At 51.2% G+C, this 22,517-nt stretch overlaps 1 protein-coding gene across 6 annotated transcripts; it reads left to right on the forward strand.

Moving 5' to 3' along the window:
• The first annotated feature begins 464 nt into the window (after nucleotides 1–464).
• Nucleotides 465–22,514, forward strand: LOC104649947 (IQ motif and ankyrin repeat domain-containing protein 1). 6 transcript variants are annotated; one of them, XM_074387277.1, is made up of 8 exons: nucleotides 465–725; nucleotides 841–966; nucleotides 20,672–20,962; nucleotides 21,085–21,177; nucleotides 21,386–21,494; nucleotides 21,595–21,688; nucleotides 21,765–21,899; nucleotides 21,974–22,514. In XM_074387277.1, the coding sequence occupies exons 3-8, from the start codon at nucleotides 20,735–20,737 to the stop codon at nucleotides 22,275–22,277; spliced, it is 963 nt and encodes a 320-aa protein (XP_074243378.1). In that variant the 5' UTR covers nucleotides 465–725; nucleotides 841–966; nucleotides 20,672–20,734; the 3' UTR covers nucleotides 22,278–22,514. The 6 variants fall into 6 exon arrangements, with proteins under 6 accessions (XP_074243378.1, XP_074243377.1, XP_074243376.1 ...); XM_074387276.1 differs by having other exon boundaries at nucleotides 21,595–21,899; XM_074387275.1 differs by having other exon boundaries at nucleotides 20,672–20,811; nucleotides 20,908–20,962; nucleotides 21,595–22,514.
• Nucleotides 22,515–22,517: the final 3 nt, after the last annotated feature.

Below are 22,517 nucleotides of genomic sequence, written 5' to 3' on the forward strand. Positions count from 1 at the left end.
CGCCGCCGCCGCCTGCTGGACGCCGCCTTCGACGGGGACGTGAGCGAGATCCGGGCGGTGCTGCAGGAGGTCGGCAGGGGCGGGGCCGGGGCGGGGCCAGGGCAGGAGCGGGGCGTGGGCGTGGCGCGTGGGCGGGTGGGCGTGGCGCGGAGTGAGGCGCGTGGGCAGGGGCGGGGCCGGGAGCGGGGGGCGGGGCTCGTGGGCGTGGCGGGCTCGTGGGCGTGGCGCGTGGGCGGGTGGGCGTGGCGCGGAGCGAGGCGAGTGGGCAGGGGCGGGGCCGGGAGCGGGGGGCGGGGCTCGTGGGCGTGGTTGGCTAGTGGGCGTGGCGCGTGGGCGGGTGGGCGTGGCGCGTGGGCGTGGCGCGGAGCGAGGCGAGTGGACGGGGCAGGGGCGGGGCCGGGGCCGGGGCCGGGGCCGGGCCCGGGTGGGGGGCGGGAAGGGTCGGGGCGCGCGGTGGGGGCGTGTGCGTGGTGCGTGGGCGGAGCGAGGCGCGTGGGCGGAGCCAAGCGCGGTGACCGCCGCGGGCGGCCCAGGTGGAGCAGCTGCTGACCCGCGAGGGCGTGGGCCACGACGAGGCGGGCAAAGCGCGGCGGCTGCAGCGACGCGTGGCCCTGGTGGAGTGCGAGGACAGCAGCGGGAACACGCCGCTGTCCGAGGCGGCCGCGGGCGGGCAGCCCCTGGCCATCCAGCTGCTGGCTGAGCTCGGTGCCAGCCCCAACAGCAAGGTGGGCGCCGTGGGCTGCAGGCCGGAGCGAGCGCAGGGGGGCGCGGTCCGGAGCCCGCGGGGGCCTCCTTCCCCCGGGACGAGGCCTGGGTCTTGCTCAGGAGCCCGTCTCGCAGGGCGCCTTCGGTCGGACGCCGCTATACCGCGCAGCCTTTGGGGGCCACCTGGAAGCCGTGGAGGTGCTTCTGAAGCTCGGAGCAGACCCACGGGTGTACGCAGAGGACGGGAGCACCCCTGAGCAGGTGTGGGCCTGGGAAGTGTGGGCCCCGGGAGGTGTGGGCCCCGGAGGTGTGGGCCGGGCGGATGTGGGCCCCGGAGGTGTGGGCCTTGGCAGGTGTGGGCTCCGGGTATGGGCCGGGCAGATGTGGGCTCCGGGTGTGGGCCGGGCAGGTGTGGGCCGCGGGAGGTGTGGACCAGGCAGGTGTGAGTCTAGCAGGTGCACACTCTGTCAGGGCAAGACTCGCCCCACCCACTGTGTCTGAAAGCTGTCAGGAGCCCGAGTGGCCCTGCTGGAGCTAGCCCCTCAGTGCCCCATTCCCTTCCCAGAAGTCCTGACTTGTCAGTCTGCAATGAAGGCAGAAGCCACTCCCATTTTGTGAATGCCTTTTTGTGTCGGATTTCATATCATTTCCTTCCATGCTTTACCTGAGGAAGTGGTGTTACTGATGGAGAAACTGAGGCTGGCGACTCCAGGGTTGGCAGAGAGCTCATGGTGGTGGGGGAAGCACGGGGCCCACGAATACAACCTCTCTCTCTGCACTCCCGCTTTCCAGAGAAAAGGCTCTAGGTAGGAACTCTGGCTGGCCACGGAGTTATGCCGTGTTAGGAATGGCAATCTGGGCCAGGTGGGGTGGCTCACTCCTGTAATCCTAGCACTTTGGGAGGCTGAGGCGGTCGGATCACCTGAGGTCGGAAATTCAAGACCAGTGTGACCAGCATAGAGAAGCCCCATCTCTACAAAAAAAATACAAAATTAGCTGGGCATGGTGGCACACACCTGTAATCCCAGCTACTTGGTAGGCTGAGGCAGGAGAATCGCTTGAACCCGGGAGGCAGAGGTTGCAGTGAGCTGAGATTGTGCCATTGCACTCCAGACTGGGCAACAAGAGCGAAACTCTGTCTCAAAAAAAAAAAAAAAAAAAAAAATGCCAGTGTGGTTGGACATGGTGGCTCATGCCCTCACACCTGTAATCCCAGCACTTCGGCTGGCAGAGGTGGTGGATCACTTGAGCTCAGGATTTTGAGAGTAGCCTGGCCAACATGGTGAAACCTTGCCTCTACTGAAAATACAAAAATTAGCTGAGCCTGGTGGTGGGTGCCTGCAATCCCAGCTACTCGGGAGGTTGAAGCAGAATTGCTTGAACTTGGAAGCAGAGGTTGCAGTGAGATTGCCCCACTGCACTCCAGCCTGGGTAACAGAATGAGAATAAAATAGAGTCTGCCCTGGGCTAGACCGGAGACACCATGCCTGGACTTGTCCTGGGCCCGGGATTGACTCTGCCTGTTGGAGCAGTGGCTGGAAAACCAGGCCACGGACTTCGCCTGCCTTGGTTTCATTTAAATCAACTTAACTTGAACACCAGTCCCTCTCCCGACTGTCATTATGTTCCCTCACCCCACTCCCAACCCCACCCCACATCCCACGAAAGTCTGGAGGTGCTACCTGGAGCCTGTGTTCTGCCTCAGGCCCACGCGGACACCTGGGAGATGCTTCCACTCAGCCACTGCCAGAGCCTTTGCTCGCCTAGGGACCCACCCCTCGACTCTCCTCCTGTGGGTACTGCCTGGGAGCCTGTCTTGCCCCTCTCTTCTTTCTCCTTGTCTGCAAAGGGTCCTTTCTGGGTTGGTAGAGAGGGGCAGGGCCGAGGCGGTGGGCTTAGGGAGTGGCCGAGGAGACTGTGAGGTGTCCAGAGGTTCAAGTGGGAGTCAGGGGTGCTGGGGTGTCTGGCAGACCTGCTGCCTGGGGCGTGGAGGCCCGGAGAGCTGAGAAGGGCAGCAGCTGGGGGTGCTGGGGGAGCCCTTGGGTGCCAGGGGGTCATGCACTCCATGGTGCTGGAGTGTTGACCGTCCATAGGCAAAGGGGTTAGTGTGGACCGGAGGTGCACACCCTATAAAAGATTAACTCAAAGTGGATTATCGATTTAAATGTAAAGTGTAAAACTACAAAACTTTTAGAAGAATGCATAGGAGAAAATCTCTGGGGCCTGGGACTTGGTGAAAAGTTCTTGGACGTAGCACAGAAAGCGCAATCCACAAAAACACAATCCACAAAAGGAAAAAACAAATTGATAAACTAAACCTCATCAAAATGTTAAACGTTTGCTTTGTGAAAGACTTGTCAAGAGGAAAAGACAAGCCAGAGACGGGAGTAAACCTTTGTAAACCACGCATCTGACGAGGGACATGTGTCTAGAACATACAAAGAACGCAAATTTCAACAGCAAATAAAACACACAATCTAGGCATAAAATGAGCAAGGACATGAAGAGACATTTCACCGAAGAGGATGTGATGATGGCAGGTGAACACCTGAGGAGGCGTTGCATACCTGGGACGCTCCTCACACCTCCCAGGACAGCCGAAGGGAAGCTGGAGGGCAGTGGCGCGATCTCAGCTCTTTGCAACCTCCGCCTCCCGGGTGTGAGGAACAAATTGAAGTGTTTAAACCCAAAGAATGGACCTAGAGACCCGGGAACAGTGAAAGTGAAACTTTTAATGACGGTTTTGCAAGAGTGTGAGTTTGATGAGCAGGCACACTTAGCGCAGTTGTAACAAGCTCTTTGTTGAATTACTAAATGAACACCCGTGTTTTCATGTAAAAAGAAAAATTAAAAGCCTAGTAAAGAGCTCTCACCCAATGAAAAGCCCTGGGCCCCCCTAACTTGCCCCCTACAATACATCTCACAAAGTCGAGGACAGGGCGACCAGGGGGCTACAGGAAGGATCTGAACCCAATGCTCCCTTAAACCCTTTCCAACTTGAGGAAAAAAATAATGTAAGAAGGACATGAACAATTTCCCTTTTCCTTCTAAACAGTAAGTGTCTAACATGTACCCTCTTAGAAAAGTCCCTGTGAGACAGGGAGCCGGATTTGTGAGTGCACCTCTAAGAAGAACTGAGGTTAGGAATTTTAAACAGAAAATGAGGCCACTCTTGAAAATCCCTTCAGTTTAGCAAAGCAGTTAAATCCATTTTTAAAACCCAATTTTTGGCCGGGTGTGGTGGCTCACGCTTGTAATCCCAGCACTTTGGGAGGCTGAGGCGGGCAGATCACCTGAGATCAGGAGTTCGAGACCAGCCTGGCCAACATGGAGAAATGCTGTCTCTCCTAAAAATACAAAAAAAAAAGTTGGGCGTGGTGGCGCATGCCTGTAATCTTAGCTACTTGGGAGGCTGGGGGTGGGGGATAACGAAGTCAAGAGACTGAGACCAGCCTGGCCAACATGGTGAAACCCTGTCTGTACTAAAAATACAAAAAATTAGCTGGGCATGGTGGCATTCGCCTGTAGTCCCAGCTGCTTGGGAGGCTGAGGCAGGAGAATCACTTGAACCCGGGAAGCGGAGGTTGCAGTAAGCTGCGCCATTGTACTCTGGCCTGGGCGACACAGTGAGACTCCATCTCAAAAAAAAAAAAAAAAAAAAAAAATTAGCTGGGTGTGGTGGCACCTGTAGTCCCAGCTACTTGGGAAGCTGAGGCAGGAGAATTGCTTGAACCTGGGAGGTGGAGGTTGCAGTGAACCAAGATTGCAGTGAGCCAAGACTGCCCTCCAGCCTGGGCAACAGAGCAAGACTCCACGTCAAAAAAAAAAAAAAAAAAAAAAAAAAAAAAAGAGCTACAAGTAGAAATAAACAGACTCAATAGGCCAGGCGTGGTGGCTCACGCCTGTAATCCCGCACTTTGAGAAGCCAAGGCAGGCGGATAACCTGAGGTTGGGAGTTCGAGACTCGCCTGACCAACACGGTGAAACCCTGTCTCTACTAAAAATACAGCATTAGATGGGCATGTTGGCACACACCTGTAATCCCAGCTACTCAGGAGGCTGAGGCAGGAGAATTGCTTGACGCTCCACCATTCACTGATCGTTGTGTCCATACACTGACCCACTTCATCCAGTCTCGCTCCAGGCATTGGCTTGCTCTTTCATCAATTCATAATTATCTTATTAACTCATGAGTCATTTATTTACGTGTTTAGAGATGGAGTCTTGCTCTGTTGCCCAGGTTGGAGTGCAGTGGCGTGATCTCGGCTTGCTGCAACCTCTGTCTTCTGGGTTCATCCAGTTCTCCTGCTTCAGCCTCCTGAGTAGCTGGGACTACCGGTATGCACCACCATGCCCAGCTAATTTGTTTTTTTGTGTGTTTAGTAGCGACGGGGTTTCATCACATTGGCCAGACTGGTCTCGAACTCCTGACCTCAGGTAATCCACCCACCTTGGCCTCCCAGTGCTGGGATTACAGGCGTGAGCCACCAGGTCCGTCCATGAATCATTTATTTATAGACTTAGCAGCCAATTCACTCATTAATGTGCCAATTCCAACCTTAATGCCATGTTTAAATAATTATTCATTTATCTACTGTTCATTCAGACATCCGCTCATCTATTCATACACAGGTTTATGCTGTCTACTTGACAGAAAATTATGAGGAAGCCAGGAAGGACTGTGTCGCGGTCACCCCGTGATCGTATGCCCAATGTCATGTGTATTGGTAGACACGTGACAGGCACTGAAACATTTTGTTGAACAATAAATTCACCGATCAGTTCATCCATCCATTTGCCCAACCAACCATTTGTTTATCTCATTCACCCATTCAACACTCATTCATCTTTTAGTCTTTCATGTATCCCTTCATCCTTTAATCAGTTCATTCAGTTAATCTTCGTTGTCTTATAGTTTAATTCATTTATTCACTCATTCATTTATCATTTATTGCCGATTCATTAAGACACTCATAAGTTCACTCATTATATTATCCTCTTATCTCTTCATTCATCTTCTATCTATTCCAGTTCTTCCACTTACAGACAGAAATTTGGCAAGTTCTGAAGCTTATTTGAATCTCAGTTTCCATATATTAAGAAATGGGGCTGATAACAGCCTGCTTTGTGAAGATTCATGAGATAAAGAAATTCCTTAGTGCAATTCCTGGTATAGAGTCAGTTCTCAAGGAATGGTAGCTATTATTATTATTATTATTTTATTTATTTATTTTTTTGAGACGGAGTTTCACTCTTGTTACCCAGGCTGGAGTGCAATGGCGCGATCTCGGCTCACCGCAACCTCCGCCTCCTGGGTTCAGGCAATTCTCCTGCCTCAGCCTCCTGAGTAGCTGGGATTACAGGCACACGCCAAAATGCCCAGCTAATTTGTATTTTTTACAGATGGGGTTTCACTATGTTAACCAGGATGGTCTCGATCTCTTGATCTCGTGATCCACCCGCCTCAGCCTCCCAAAGTGCTGGGATTACAGGCGTGAGCCACCGCGCCCGGCTGGTAGCTATTATTATTTTAAATGAGTATTCACAATTTCTTTTAAGTCACGAAATCATCACCTCACTCATATGTCTGTTCACCCTTCCATCTGATTTATCTAGATGTCCGTTCACCCCTTCTCTGGTTTTAGCCCCTCCTGGACTTTGTACATCTTTGTCTTCCTCTGTAAAATACAAATGACATACAGAACGTTGCACAAATCCGAGTTGTAGCTCAATTATTTACCACAAAGGAAATACTCATGTAGTTACCACCTGACTCAAGAAATAAAATGCTGCCCGAATACCACACCTCTCCCCAGATAATCATATCCTGAATTTTAATAATACTTGCTTCCTTTTTTCTCCAGTTAGAAAACTTTACTGAAATATGTATAAAGTCCCCAGTTTAATCTTCTCAACAAAACTGATTGTAGTATTGTTAATATTCCTACATGATATAGAAAGGCTGTATTTATTTATTTATTTATTTATTTGAGACAGAGTTTTTGCTCTTGTTACCCAGGCTGGAGTGCAGTGGCGCGATCTCGGCTCACCGCAACCTCCGCCTCCTGGGTTCAGGCAATTCTCCTGCCTCAGCCTCCTGAGTAGCTGGGATTACAGGCACGCGCCACCACGCCCAGCTAATTTTTTTGTATTTTTAGTAGAGACGGGGTTTCACCATGTTGACCAGGATGGTCTCGATCTCTCGACCTCGTGATCCACCCGCCTCGGCCTCCCAAAGTGCTGGGATGACAGGCGTGAGCCACCGCGCCCGGCCAAAGACTATATTTATTATAAAGACTTTATATTTTATTACCATATACAAAGAAAGTTAAGCCCAGAGATATTAAGTCATCTTTTTTAAACTTTTAGTTTAGGTTCGGGGTGCATGTAAAGGTCTGTTATGTAGGTGAGCTCGTCATGGGGATTTGTGTGGTAATCCGGGGCAAAGACTGTTTCCTCAGCCAGGAATGATGCCCAGTTCTGAGCAGTTCCCTCTTCTTGCCCTCTCCTCCGCCCACCCTCCACCCTCAGGTGGACCCTAGTGTCTCTTGATTCCTTCTTTGTATCCCTAAGTGCTCATCCTTTAGCTCCCACTTACAAGTGAGCACATACGGTGTTTGGTTTTCTGTCCCTGCAATAGTTTGCTAAGGATAGTGGCGTCCAGCTCCATCCGTGTTCCTGCAAAGGACGTGATCTCATGAGACGTGTATCACCACCTGCGGAGGAGGCATGACCGCACTTTCAACGCCATTACAGGGATTCCCGTGGGCTAGGAATGCTCGCCGCTGCTTGCACAGGGCGAAATGCAAGCAATCGGCCAAGACTCCCTCTCCATGGTTCCGTTTATTCAGTAAAAGATTGCCCACAGAGGTTCTAAGTCAACACACTTGTGGATAATTAGCATGGTGAAAGAGTGGTTATAGGAATGATGAAAGTTGTCGGTTCCAGGCCCAGAGTCAACATTCTTAGTAAACACAGAGAAAACGACCGGGCCATTCCTCTTGGGTCTCCCGCTAAGAGGACCGTCCAGCACAGAGTTTACGTGAGTGAACAGTAGAGACGGCGCGATGCGGGGTAAACTGACTTAAGCTGGGAAAGCCGGTTCGATGATCCTGGGAAAGCCAGGAGAGGTGCCCTCGCACACCTGGTCATCATTTTTGGCCAGATTATCGACAAAAGCAGCTGTTGGTACTGACAGTAGCAGATGCCACGGCCACGCGGGCCGGACGACGGCCGAGACTCCAGAAGCCGTGAGCGTAACCGCGAATGCTCTGGGTTTGACCTGGAGCGTTCCTTGCATTTCAGTTTACCGTGTGCCGCTACCGAGGGACTTCCCTGCGGCACGTTCATCTCTTCTAGTTACGCAGTTAGTCTGTCAGAAGCTGTGACGCGGGTGTCACTTTAGGTGCCAGGGCAGAGAACTGTAGATTACAAGATGAGCTTGACGCCGTGTAGCAAGTACAGGTTGCAGGCAGAGTGAAAGAATAAAAAACAAATCCCAAGCAGGATTCACGTAGCCTCTTGCTGGTCCTCAGCGTTCCCGGAGGAGGTGATGTCCGGGGCTGGTGAGGTCGTGTGGCAGGGTCTCTTAGGCTGGCTTCGGGGCTTTCTCCTTTCCGTCCTTTGGTGAGGACACAGTTTCTTGGCTGGTGCTGGTTCCTGGAAATTCTGGGACTTGTGCCCGTACTGAGACACTTTTTATAATCTTTGTAAAAGAGCAGGTCAGTGCTTTAAGAAAAGCTTGTAGTGCTTTATCTCAATGTCCAGTTCCCAGAAAAGCTGGATACTTCTTTAACTTTTAACTAATATGTTTACACATGGAATTTTAAGAATAGCTGATGTTTTAAAACTTGCTTAATCTTTCAAAACAAAATTTATACAACCTACTTGCATACATTTTCTGTAACATTTTTTACTACTTTCACTGACAAACTTAGACAGGCTTTAACTGTGTGTTATAACCTTCCTTACTAAAGGTGCAATCTTATAACTTCCTTAATATTTTTTCTTTCCCGTTTACCGTGTCTTTTGTTTTACTTTCTGCGACTCTCTGCCTTCCTTACCTCTTTCTCTCCCTCTCTCTGACTTTGTTTTTTTACACTTTCTTTAAAGGAATGTTGATGATATCAGGTTTATAACTTAGTAATTAACTGTGTAATTCATTGACGTGGCAAGCTGAAATTGGTAATACGACGTTTAAAAGGAAATTAGAAAGCATCTCTGAAGCAGAGACTCGAAGAATATGCTTTAACCATGTGCTTAAAGTCACAGGCCGAATAGCTTAAATCTTGCAACTGAGTTTTCAGGCTTTAAACGGGCAAACTTCTGAAAACAGGAACCTGCTAGCTGAGCAGAGCCTCCCTCTCATCAGCCGTTCATGGGAATGTTTTCACCTTACTTACGTACAAATTTCCTTCACTTTCTGAGAACAGGCACAACATTTTTACTTCCTTATTCAACTAATATTAATTTGGTTCAGAGTTCTCCTTTAAAGGGCAAAGTGTGGTTTTACATGCTTAGCTTTTAATTGATTTTTAACTAATTCGTGGGCCTTCTTTTATAGCTGATTGAAATTTGTCATTTAAATTTACAAAATTAAGGGTAAATAAAGCCTGTGCTGGTGGTGCTGCCTTTTAAGATAGAAAACGGGTTTCGCAGCATATTAATCCATGAGGAACTTCTTTTTAAACAGAGGAGCAAAGCTGTGTGACTGGCTTTTAATTGCTCCTCACTCATTTCATGGCTAGCTGTAATTTCTCTCCCTTCAGAGGTTACTGTTTTACTTAAATTGGATTTTAAAAGAGCCACGTTAAGAGTAGAATTGGAATAACAACAGTGGCTAATATCAGAGAAAGGTTTTACAAATCCTTAAATTTACTTAAATCTTAGCAGAGAATTACAATTTGGGATGTTGCTCGTATACAAAGAACACATGAAATTTTACCGTGGGACACCTGTGGAGAGCAGCTCAGCGGCACAGGCTGCGGGGTGGCAGGTCCCGGGATGGCAGGTCCCCTGGGATGGCAGGTCCCCTGGGATGGCAGGTCCCAGGGTGGCAGGCCATGGGATGTCAGGTCCCGGGATGGCAGGTCCTGGGATGGCAGGTCCCGGGATGGCAGGTCTCCCGGGATGGCAGGTCCCGGGGTGTCAGGTCCTGGGATGGCAGATCCCCTGGGATGGCAGGTCCCGGGATGGCAGGTCCCCTGGGATGGCAGGCCCCGGGATGGCAGGTCCCCTGGGATGGCAGGCCCCGGGATGGCAGGTCCCCTGGGATGGCAGGCCCCGGGATGGCAGGTCCCCTGGGATGGCAGGTCCTGGGATGGCAGGTCCCCTGGGATGGCAGGTCCCGGGGTGGCAGGTCCTGGGATGGCAGGTCCCCCGGGATGGCAGGTCCCCCGGGATGGCAGGCCCCGGATGGCAGCTGAGCTGGCCGCTCCGGGTGGCTGCCGTGCACTGGCGCTGCTCACTGCCCCACCTGGGCCAGCTTGAGCAGAGCTTCTCTGCGGGAGCATTTCCCCCGTTTTTTTTTTTTTTCTTTTTGCTCAGCCACTTGGCTTTGGCCTGTCATGCCCTTTTTTTATTTGTTTTTGAGATGGAGTCTCACTCTATCACCAGGCTGGAATGCAGTGGTGCAGTCCTGGCTCACTGCAACTTCCGTTTTCTGGTTTCAAGCAATTCTCCTGCCTTGGCCTCCCAAGTGGCTGGGACTACAGGCGCGCACCGCCACGGCTGGCTAATTTTTTTTTTTTTTTTTTGTATTTTTAGTAGAGTTGGGGTTTCACCATGTTGGCCTGGATGGTCTCGATCTCTTGACCTTGTGATCCACCCGCCTCAGCCTCCCAAAGTGCTGGGATTACAGGTGTGAGCCGCTGCACCCAGCCTGTAATGCCTTTTTTCTGACCTTTTTATAAACATACACCTGATTGCCTTGCCGATTATTAATTCCTAAGGGGGCTGAGTTTCTTCGGTATTGCCGCTGCTTCAGACGAATTCCTGTCTCTGTGGTGCGTCCTGGTCCTGGTTCCCGTTTCTTTGTTGCCTTTGTGTGTGATTTCTCCCCACTTGTTCCTGGGGTTTTACGTCCAGCGTGCTCCTCGCCAGGAACCGCTGGCTTTGGGAAGCAGCAGTTTGAATTGTGTTGCTCGATGGAGCTTGAAGCTGTTTCTGTTGTGCTGGTAACTGCTGTCCCGTGATGAATTCCTGGCCTGAAACAATGCCTCCCCAAGCTTGGCCATCTCCAGTGGGTCCCAATGACTTACTGACTGCTTGGCCTGGGGAGGTCTGTTCTGCAGACCCTGACTCAACAGCGGAGGGATGAATGCGCTCTCACACCATTGCAGGGATTCCAGTGGGCGAGGGATGGGTGAAATGCAACCAATCAACCAACACTCCCTCTCCGTGGTAAAAGACTGCAAACAGGTTCTAAGTCAACACACTTGTGGGTAATTAACATGGTTAAAAGAGTGGTTATACAAATGATAAAAAACTTAGGTTCCGGGCCCGGAGTAAACACTGTTCATGGGGAATTCTCCTTTGCCCTCCCCCTGAGACGGCCATCCAGCACAAAGTTTGCATGAGCAAACAGTTAATGTAGAGACAAAGGGATGTGGGGTAAACGGGTTTAAGCTGGGAAAGCCTTTTATCCTCCCGATCTCGTCCCTAGTCATGGACTGACTGGCTGGCCACCTTTGGCCTGCCCCAGTGAAAACTTTTGGCCTTCCTAAAGGTTTGAGACTAATCTACAACTTTCCGTAATATTTTCTGTAATATTTTGTCAGCCACCCCAAGTGAATTCCAACAATCTTGTTCTTTTTCATGGCTGTCTAGTATTCAATGGTGTGCATGTATCACTTTTTTTTTTTTTTATCCAGTCTGTCACTGATGGGCACTTAGTTTGAGTCCACGTCTTTGCTATTGTGAACAGTGCTGCAGTGAATATTCATGTGCATGTGTCTATTGATTTCTATTCCTCTGGGTATATACCCAGTAACGGGATTGGTGGTCGAATGGTAGTTCTGCTTTGCGGTCTCTGAGGACTTGCCACACGGCTTTCCACGGGGGCTGAACTACTTCACGCCGCCACCACCGGTGTGTGTGCCCTTTTCTCCTCAACCTCACCAGCATCTGTTACTTTCTTTTTATGATAGTCATTATGGCTGGTGTGAGGTGGTATCTCATTGTGGGTTTGATTTGCATTTCTCTAATGATCAGTGATGGTGAGCCTTTTTTTTCCCACATGCTTGCTGGCCACATGCATGTCTTATTTTGAAAACTGTTCATTTTCTTTTTTCTTTTTGTTTTTTAGGCTAGTCAAGTGAAGCAGTGGGAGTGGAGAAGTAATAAAGAAATCTATAACTGGTCGAATTGTAAACACCACTGCACTCAGACCAGCCCCATTTTCTTCATTCACTTTTTAGTGGGGTTGTTTTTCTCTTGTAAGTTTGTATAAAATCCTTATAAATGCTGGATGTTAGACCTTTGACAGATGCACAGTTTGCAGATATGGTCTCCCATTCCGTAGGTGGTCTGCGTACTCCGACGATAGTTTCTTTTTCTGTGCAGAAGCTCTTCCGTTTAATTAGATGCCACTTGTCAGTTTTTGCTTTTGTTGTGATTGCCTTTGGTGTCTTTGTCATGAAATCTTTGCCCGTTCTTATGTCCAGGATGGTATTGCCCTAGGTTGTCTTCCAGGGTTTTTATAGTTTTGAGTTTCACATTTAAGTCTTTAATCCATCGTGGGTTGATTATTATAGATGATGTAAGGAAGGGGTCCAGCTTCAATCTTGTGCCTATGGCTAGCCAGTTATTCCAGTACCATTTATTGACTGTGGAGTCTTCTCCCCATTGCTTGTTTCTGTCAGCTTCGTTGAAGATCAGGTGGTTGTACATATGTATGTAACCTTGTTTCTGGGCTCTCTATTCTGTTACATTGATCTATGTGCCTGTTTTATACCAGTACCATACTGTTTTGGTTACTGTAGCCCTGTAGTATAGTTTGAAGTCAGGTAACACAATGCCTCCAGCTCTGTTCTTCTTGCTTAGGATTACCTTGGCTATTCCGGCTCCTTTTTGGTTCCATGTGAATTTTAAAATAGTATTTTCTAGTCCTTTGAATAATATGCTTGGTATAATAGTTTGATAGGAATAGTGTTGAATCTGTAAATTGCTTTGGGCAGTATGGCCATTTTAATGATATTGATTCTTCCTATCCATGAGCATGGGATGTTTTTCCACTTGTTTTGTCTTTTCTGATTTCTTTGGGCAGTGTTTCATAATTCTCATTGTAGAGATCTTTCACCTCCCTGGTTAGCTGTGTTCCTAAGTATTTTATTCTTTTTGTGTCAGTTGTGAATGGGATTGCCTTTCTGATTTGGCACTCAGCTTGGCTATGGCTAGTGTATAGGAATGCTAGTGATTTTTGTACATTTATTTTGTACCCTAAAAGTTTTCTGAAGTTGTTTAGCAGCTGAAAGAGCTTTTGGGCTGAGACTATGTGGTTTTCTAGATATAGAATCATGGTGTCTGCAAACAGACAGTTTGAATTCCTCTCATCCTGTTTGGATGCCTTTTATTTCTTCATATTGCCTGATTGCTCTGCCCAGGACTTCCAATACTATGTTGAATAGGAATGGTGAGAGCACCCTTGTCTTGTGCCAGTTTTGAAGGGGAATGCTTCCAGCTTTTGCCCATTCAGTATCTGTTGGCTGTGGGCTTGTCAGTGCTTACTTTCTTTTCTCTACCCTATTCTTTATTACATCTTCACATCATCCCCCATTTATTCATTCAGTCAGTCATCCATTTATTCATTCATCCCTTCATTCCTAAGCATGAATGCCTAAATAATATAGCTTTGCTTCCTGTTTCTGAGCTCTATGTAATGATTTACATGGCAGCTGTTCGTTGCTGTCTGGCTTCCTCTGCTACAGGCCATATTTGTGAGATTCAGTCTTGTTGTCTGTAGCTGTAGTTCATTCGCGCTCATTGTTATGGAGACTTTTTTTTTTTTTTTTTTGAGACGGAGTTTCGCTCTTGTTACCCAGGCTGGAGTGCAATGGCGCGATCTCGGCTCACCGCAACCTCCGCCTCCTGGGTTCAGGCAATTCTCCTGCCTCAGCCTCCTGAGTAGCTGGGATTACAGGCACGCACCACCACTCCCAGCTAGTTTTTTGTATTTTTAGTAGAGACGGGGTTTCACCATGTTGACCAGGATGGTCTTGATCTCTCGACCTCGTGATCCACCCGCCTCGGCCTCCCAAAGTGCTGGGATTACAGGCTTGAGCCACTGCGCCCGGCCGTTATGGAGACTTTATATAAATATCTGTAACATGTTTATCCATTTTACTGCCAGTGAGTGTTCAGCTTGTTTCCAGGCTTTGACTATAATGATGCTGCTATGAACATTCTTGTGTATGTCTCTTGGTACACGTGTACAGTTTTCCAAAATGGTTGTACCAGTTTATCCACTCCCACTAATGATGTGTTACAGTCCCATGGCCTCATCATGCTCTCACAGACGTTGTGATTGCTACTGTTGTTGTTTTGAGATGGAGTTTTGCTGTTGATGCCCAGGCTGGAGTGCAATGGTGTGATCTCAGCTCACCACAACCTCCGCCTCCCGAGTTCAAGTGATTCTCCTGCCTCAGCCTCCCAAATAGCTGGGATTACAGGCATGTGCCACCATGCCTGGCTTATTTTGTATTTTTTAGTAGAGACAGGGTTTCTCCATGTTGGTCAGGCTGGTCTTGAACTCCTGACCTCAGGTGATCCACCTGCCTCGGCCTCCCAAAGTACTGGGATTACAGGTGTGAGCCACCACACCTGGTCTATGCCAGTGTTTTTTAATGCAGACTCATGGTGGATGTGTAGTGGTATCTCATTGCAGTTTTACCTTGCATTTCCTTGCCAGTTAATGAAAGTGAGAACTCAGGCGTATTGGCCAGTTGGTTATATATGTTTAAGTACTGCCTGTTCACATTAGTGACCACTTTTCTCTGAGTTGCCTGATTTATTTTCTTTATTGCTCTATGGACCTTATTTATATATTCTAGATCAAACTCTTTTTTTTTTTTTTTTTTTGAGACGGAATTTCGCTCTTGTTACCCAGGCTGGAGTGCAATGGCGCGATCTCGGCTCACCGCAACCTCCGCCTCCTGGGTTCAGGCAATTCTCCCACCTCAGCCTCCCGAGTAGCTGGGATTACAGGCACGTGCCACCACACCCAGATAATTTTTTGTATTTTTAGTAGAGACGGGGTTTCACCATGTTGACCAGGATGGTCTCGATCTCTTGACCTCGTGATCCACCCGCCTCTGCCTCCCAAAGTGCTGGGATGACAGGCTTGAGCCACCGCACCTGGCTAGATCAAACTCTTTATCAGTCGTATGTATTATAGGTGTCTTCTGACTTACTTGCTTTTCACTCTCTTAATGTTATAATTTGATGGAAAATTTTGTTTTACTGTAGTAAATGTTATCATTCTTTTCATTTATGGTTGGTGTTTTCATGTCAATTAAGGAAGTCCCTCCCTTCTCCCAAGGACATAAAGATACTTTATTATGCTGTCTTCTAAATCCTTCACATTCAGAGCCATCATCCACTCTAATAGATTTTTGTATGCTCTTTTGGTCTGTTTTTGAACATGAAATAAAGGTCATGTTCAAGCTTTATTCCTCATATGGATGCAGAGTTGTCCTGAGAGCACCCACAGTCTTTGTGAAAGACTACCCTCCTCACTCTGCACCATCACCTGTGCCCTAAGTCAAGGGTCTGTATACTCATGGCTCTGTTCTGGGATGGCTGTACTGTTCCATAGGTCCGTGGATCTACGCTGTGTCAACACTCATGTCTTGACTACAGTAGCTTTATAACAAGCCTTACACCAGATAAAAGCTAGTCTTACCGCCTTGTTTTGTTTTTATTTTTCCCCATGAGTGACTTTTGGAAAGTTCTCAGTCATTACCTCTTTGTTTCTGTCCTTATCCTCACTCTCCAAATATGTATTCGGTAGGTCTCACCATAGCCTCTACATTTCTGTATCAGCCAGAATAGACTAGGGTGTTGACATGATTTGCCTCTGTGTCCCCACCCAAATCTCATGTTGAATTGTAATCCTCTGTGTTAGACGAGGGGCCAGCTCGGAGGTGATTGGATCATGGGGGTGGATTTCTCCATGCTCTTCTCATGGTGGTGGGTTCTCATGAGCTCTGGTTGTTTAAAAGTGTGCAGCACCTCCCCAACTCTCTCTTCCTCCTTCTCTAGCCATATAAAATGTGCCTGCTTCCCCTTGGCCTTCTGCTATGATTGTAAGTTTCCTAAGGTCTCCCTAGCCATGCTTCCTGTACAGCCTGCAGAACTGTGAGTCAATTAAACCTCTTTTCTTTATGAAATTACCCAGTCTCAGGTAGTTCTTTATAGCAGTGGGAGAACAGACTAATACAGATGTGCTGTGGAACATGCAGTCTCCAAATCTCAATGGCATAAAACAAAATGAGTTTATTTTTTACTTATGCTTCATGTCCATTGAGGGTTAACAGAGGGCTTCTGCTAACTGTAGTCTTTTAGAGACCCAAGCTGACAAGGCGACCACCATCTTGAATGTTGCCAGTCAGTATTCCAGAGGGAAAGAGTTCAGAAGGGTCTGGCACAAACACTTCAACTTACAGCTTATTGGTCAGATCTAGTCATTCGGCTCCACGTAACCATAAATTGGTCAGGAAGTGTAATCCTATGCTATGTCTAGAAGGTGGAGGGATGGACGTGTTTGATGATCAGCACCAATAACTACCACCGTTTTTTACCCTCTTTTCTGTATTTTCCATCCTTTTATTTGAGTTTATTCTGGATATTTTCTTGTGACATGTTTTTCAGTTTACTAATTCTCTCTTCAGCTGTATCCAGCTAGTTATTAAATCCATGCACTTTGTTCTTAATTTTGGTTTTCATGTCAAAATTTTTATTTGGTTCCAGTTCACTGCTGAAATTCTCAATCTAGTCTCTCTTTTGAGCAGAGTAAATATAGTTATTTGAAAACCTGTAGATAACTTTAATATCCTGATCCCTCATGGAGCTATTTCTATAATCTGTAGTTTCTGCAGGTTTTTGTTGATATTGTCTTGTATTTTCCTGTTCCTTTTTATTTTATTTTTTTGAGTAGAGTCTCCCTCTGTCACCCAGGCTGGAGTGCAGTGGCATGATGTCAGCTCACTGCAACTTCTGCCTCCCAGGTTCAAGCGATCCTTGTGCCTCAGCCTCTGGACTAGCTGGTACTACCAGCGTGCTGCACCACTGTAGGGCTGAGGGCCCCACAGGGTCATAGGGTGAGCCTGATGCTGTGCGGAGGCGCAGGATCCGAGAAATAGAGACAGGACACAGAAGTACAAAGAAAACGCAGCTGGGCTCGGGGGGCCACGTCACCCATGAGCGGAGTCAGGCGAGGCCCCGAGTGTCCGGAAGCCTGAGTATTTATTGTGTATAGGTTAGGGGGCAGGGCAGTGAGTGAAATCATCTTTAAGGATAGTGATTGGGTCATGAGCAATAAAACAAGGGGTCCACCCCCATTAGGTCACCGAGGCTTGAAGATGGGCCTTGCACAGTGAAGAGGGTGCAGTGTGCAAGACTTCTATGGGCAAACTACTTCTAAGAAGATTTATGGGAGGATGCTTAAGTCACACAGCAGTGACAGGGCTGTCAAAGTTACCACCACCTTCTGGCAGCTTCCATTGGGTTCTATGGGAAGATGCTTTTCGAGCAGCACAGCAGCAAGAGCTAATGAAGTTCACAGTCCCCAAGGTGGATTGCCGGTCTGAGGGCAGCCTTCCACAGGAACTGGAGCAGGGTCCTGCAGCTCCTTCATCAGGAGGAGCGGCTCTCGCCCCAAGCCTGCCACACAGCGGGTATCTTTACGACACTGAACGCTGCCGCCTGGGCCGTGGAGTCTTGTCCTGGTATAACTGTTTTCCCTTAAACCATGCTCTGCACTGTGTCTGCTCTAGGAATTCCTCTGATTATAAGCTGCTTATTTCTCAATTCATGCTCTGTACTGTGTCCACTCTAGGCATTCCTCCGATTATTAACTAAGATATAATTATATGTATATACGTAGGGAAATATTCTTCAGGCACTCATACTATCAACTATTAATGATTACATAGAGAGAATTATATAATGGGATTCTTCAAGCCCTAATTCTATAAACTAATATATGATTATGTAAAGGATTATACAAAAGGAAATAGCTGAGTAGTGACACTATGAAGTGAGATATTCCTCAAGCCCTAACTGTGCCAGGGCTCTGCTCAGCTCTCCTTCCTCAGTGCCTATGTGGGGGGTTACCCACACACCACATCAGCTCATTTTTGTATTTTTAGTAGAGACAGGGTTTCGCCATGTTGGCCAGGCTGGTCTTGGAACTCCTAGGCTCAAGCAGTCTGCATGCCTCAGCCTCCCAAAGTGCTGGGATTACAGGCATGAGCCACCTTGCCTGGCCATGTCATGTGTTTTATTGGTAGGAATAATTTGAAGCCTAGGAAGGTATTTTTCACTCTTTTTTCACTGAGGATTTAGCTTTTGCCATGTGTTGGGGGTACTAACAGTCTGGAGTCATTTTGCCAATTTCAGGGATTGAGGTGATTTTAAGCTAAGCTGAAGTCACCCTTTGTCCTTAGGACCCCAGAGTGAGGATTACATTTACATAAATGCCTTCACTCACCCACCCACGTTCATATTTGTAAATTTATATTTACAAATGTAGACAGTCATTGACGAATGTGCAGAGAAATGTGCACAAATGAATATGTCTGTGTGGTTGTCTCTCCTGTGTACCCATTTATCTGCCAAAACAATTAGGTGTACGCTAACCTAGGAACTACTCAGCCACTGGGCCAGCGGACAGAAGGCCTGTGCTGGGTGCTGTTCTAGGTGCTTGGGGCACATCCTTGACCAAACAAAGTCCCTTCTGTCACAATTGAGTGCAGTGGAGATACCAGGCTACCAGGGCGGGCAGGGCTGGGCTGGAATCTTAAGAAAGGTGGCCAAAGCGGGCTTTGCTGAGGTGACATCCAAGGGAAAACTCGGCGGTGAGGGAATGAGAGCTGTGAACGTCTGAGGGGCTTCCAGACAGGAGGACTGGCCAGTGTAAGACCCCAAGGGGACAGGAAGGAGCCCTGTGGCTGCGGGGGAATGAGGCTCAGAAGCTGGAGGGTTTGGGGGCTGATGGAGGAAAGGACAGGGCCAGGAGGGGGCAGTAGCAGGCAGTGAGCCTCACTCCGGCGGCTCTGGGACAGGTTTTCACGGAGGCTTGGCACCAGGCGGAGCCGCTCAGCAGAGGGCAGCCCCGCCTGAAGGATTCTGTAGCCCCAGGGTTTGTCTCATCCGCATGATGTTGGGTTCAGTTTTGCAGCATACACAAAGCAAGCAGTGTCTAAATGTCTAGAAACATGCGTATTTGCGCTCTATTTAAAGCAAAGGTCTGCGTAACATTTTGATTTTGGCCCTGGTGGGCTTTGAGATTCTGCTCCTAGCTGCTGTGAAGCAGACAGCACAGGGCTGGTCCTCAGGCTGTCATTGGCCCGCGGACCCATCGGGTGGCCGCGGAGGTGAGTTTACCCTCGGAGCTGCAGGCCCCTGCACCGCCCCCGCGTCTGTAGGTGAGCGCCTGAGTTGGCACCTGCTCAGCCAGGATGGCCGTCACCTGAGGCCACGCTGCCCGCTGTGCCATTGCTCCTCTCCCTCTGGTCTCCTCTGGCCCCGTCCCTCCCCACATCTGCGAGTTCGTCCCCATTCTGCTGTTCCTTCTCCCTGTCTGCATGGATCTGTGGCCAGTCTCCCTGGAAGAGCTGCGGAGATCTCATCTTCCCCCGCTTCCCCCCGCGCCTGGCGCCCTCCTTCCATATCACAAACGCCTCGCTCTGTGGGAACGCCACTGCTGACCCCGACCCAGTGCTGCCTTCTGCCTGCTCCGTGGCCCGTGTCTGTCACCTCTGTCTGGCCCCGCTGCCAAGCCTGCCCACACCTTCCTGGTCTGTTCTTGGCTGTGGCGCCCACCTTCAGCCACCTGCTCTCCTCCTCCCAGGCCTCTGCTCTCCAGCCGACAGCTCCTTGGGCCCCAACTGTTTCCCAGGCCTAATTCTGAGTACAAGAGTCTCCCTGCACCACCTGGCCCTCCTCAGCCACTGCCTGGCCGCCTTCCGCCACCATCCAGTTATTAGGGAGCCACACTAGACAGCAGGCCCTGGTCAGCCCTGCCTTCCCAGAGCAGGCGTGGGGCAAACAGCGTTCACACACACAGCCACCCATGAACAAACAGCTTCCTGGTCAAGGGTGAGGCCGGGACTGGGCCGCCACCAGGCGCATGTGGGTCTGCCCTGAGCTCCTGCTCTCTCTTCACTGCAACTCCTCTGAGCCCCACCCCAGCTCCACAGACAGGAAGTCAGGGCCTCGCCCTGGGCGGCTGGCCTTGGAGCCCAGCTCTCTGCACCCACTCCTTGCTCCTGGAGTGCTGGGGGCTCCAGAGGGTGAGAGGCAGCGGCAGCCCCAGGGGCTGCGTTGTGCAGGCAGAGATCTGCAGGGACCACAGAGGGAGCCGCACGGTGCACGTGCTGCGGGCCGGCCGCCTGCTCAGGAAGCAGCAGTAGCAGCCCAGGCCGCAGGCGTGCACCTGGGTCCAGCAGAGGCAGGAAGCCTGGGGCGGGTCCTTGGGGGCCGTGAGGGGGAAGGAAGCCCTTGGAGGCCCAGCCACAGGAGCAGGTTCCTGCTTGGACTTGGTCAGGGAGCCCAGGAGAAATCCTGGTGGCCTGGGCTTTGGGGATGGCTGCACCCAAAGGGCCTGCCACACACCAGCTGTGAGCACTGAGGCCTTTCTGCACAATGGCGCCCTTTCTCCCAAATGGAAGAGCAGCGGCTCCTCTCCGGGCTGAGGAGACTTGGAACACGGGCACCCTGAGTGCCGGACAAATGTCATCTGTCACAGGTGGCCTCGCTAGATGCGGTGGTGAGCGTGCTGCATTCGTGGGACCTGAGCCTCACAGAGGCCATGCTCCAGAACATGGAGGCAGAGCAGCAGCGCCGGGCCCGGGAGGCCCAGCGGCACCAGGAGGCCGAGGCTGAGTGGTGTGGCGGGCAGGAGGGGTGTGGGAGGTGCTGGCGGGGAGCGGGGACGGCGGACGCTGGCAGGGACCTCTGCCCCAGCTCCTTCCCGTTCCCTAGCCTGACCCTCAAGGTCCAGCAGCTGGCCAGGGAGCAGCAACAGTGTTCCAAGGAGGTGAGTGTGACCTCAGGGAGGAGCCGGGGGGACAGGCACCCAGGGGAAGAGCTAGGCGAGGAAGTGACCTGGTCAGAAGGCACTGGCCGGCCTCGCCAGGGCCTGCCCATACGCCCGCCCAGCTGCAGCAGGCCTACTGCGAGCTGAGCCGGAGGATCTCAGAGCACGACCAGTGTGAGCGGAGGCACGCGGACAAGACGAAGCTGACGCTGCAGGTGGGACGTGCTGTGCCTCAACAGCCCTCCTTGTTCCACAGCAGCCCAGGGCTCCTCCCTCCCAGGCCCAGGATTTTTCGCGCTCAAACATGAGTCACCAGCCAATGGTGGCCTCCTTGGGTGGGGTGGGGAGGAGGCCCGGGCAGGAGCCTTCCCCAGCCAGAGCATGGGATGGGACAAGCGAGGGTCAGCGTGGCCCCTCCTCCAGGCCATTAAGGACGCAGAGGACCAGGTGGACAGGCTGCAGCAGGAGGCCCAGAAGGCTGAGGAGGCGCTGGCTCTGGCCAGACTGGCACTGCGGGAACAGATGCAGGAGGGTGGGCCTGGCATGGGGCGCCGGCTGGGGGCTGGGAGGCACAGCCCAGGGTGGGGGGCGGCGTTGGCTTGCCTGTCAGCTGCACTCTGCCACCCCGACAGGTGAAGAAGAGGTGCAGGGGCTTAAGTGCCAGGTCACGGAGCTGCATGACGTGCTGATGAAGGACGTGGGCGACCGCATCCGAGCGGACGGCCGGTCAGTGCTCCCGGCCGGACGTGGTTCCAGGCCGCTGGGGTTTGGACAGACGGCACCGACCTCACGCTGTCCCCAGGTGGCCTCTCGTCATCGACCCTTCGGGCCAGGCGGCTACCTTCCTGCGCTACCAGGACACCAACTATGTGGACACGGTAAACCCGGAGCACCTGAGGCCGGAGAGGATGCGACTGGCTCTTCTGGGGGCTCTGCGGTGAGGCAGGCGGGGCGTCAGGTACAGCCACCCCACCCCCGGCCCCACCCCGCCTCATCAGCCTCCTGGGGCAGGTACGGGAAGCCGCTGGTGTTCGACCTGCGCGAGGTGGACCTGTTCCCAGCCGTGCAGCGGCAGCTGGAGGCGGTGCAGCCCGGCCTGGCCCAGGCGCTGCTGAGCCGTGGCCTGCTGGAGCAGGAGCGGTACCTGTCGCTGCTGCGGCCCACGGACGAGCCCGAGTACAGCCCCACGCAGTTCCAGGAGGCGCGCCTGGAGCACTTCCGCGTCTTTTTCGTCACCAAGGCCCAGTGGCCGCCGGCTGAGCAGCTGCAGGTGCTGCTCCCGGTGCGAGTGCAGCTCCCGGGCACAGGCCTCTAGCGCCGGCTCCAACCCCAATAAAGCGTGTGCCCCGGGGCGCGGTGCCGCCTGTGCTGTGTGTGTGAGGGGCAGGGTGGCCCGTGACTCCGACCGCGGACACAGATGTGCAGACCCCTGGGGGACCCTGCTGGGGACGGGGAGGCGCAGCGGGAGACGTGTGCGGGCGGGTGGGGCTGCAGCGCTTGGGGCTCAGCCTGGCCTCGGAGGGCAGGCGGCATCTGTGCCCGTGGGTGGGGGATG

The sequence above is a fragment of the Saimiri boliviensis genome, chromosome 15 (genome assembly GCF_048565385.1).
Source record: "Saimiri boliviensis isolate mSaiBol1 chromosome 15, mSaiBol1.pri, whole genome shotgun sequence".
NCBI classification, from domain to species: Eukaryota; Metazoa; Chordata; class Mammalia; order Primates; family Cebidae; genus Saimiri; species Saimiri boliviensis.

What these genes read in the sequence shown, in the direction of transcription:
- LOC104649947 (XM_074387273.1), top strand. Translation starts at nt 20,735, where the DNA reads ATGCTCCAGAACATGGAGGCAGAGCAGCAGCGCCGGGCCCGGGAGGCC. An exon ending in AGACGAAGCTGACGCTGCAG is followed by an intron (nt 21,178 to 21,385) that starts GTGGGACGTGCT and finishes CCCCTCCTCCAG; the next exon opens with GCCATTAAGGACGCAGAGGA. An exon ending in GCGGGAACAGATGCAGGAGG is followed by an intron (nt 21,495 to 21,594) that starts GTGGGCCTGGCA and finishes CCACCCCGACAG; the next exon opens with GTGAAGAAGAGGTGCAGGGG.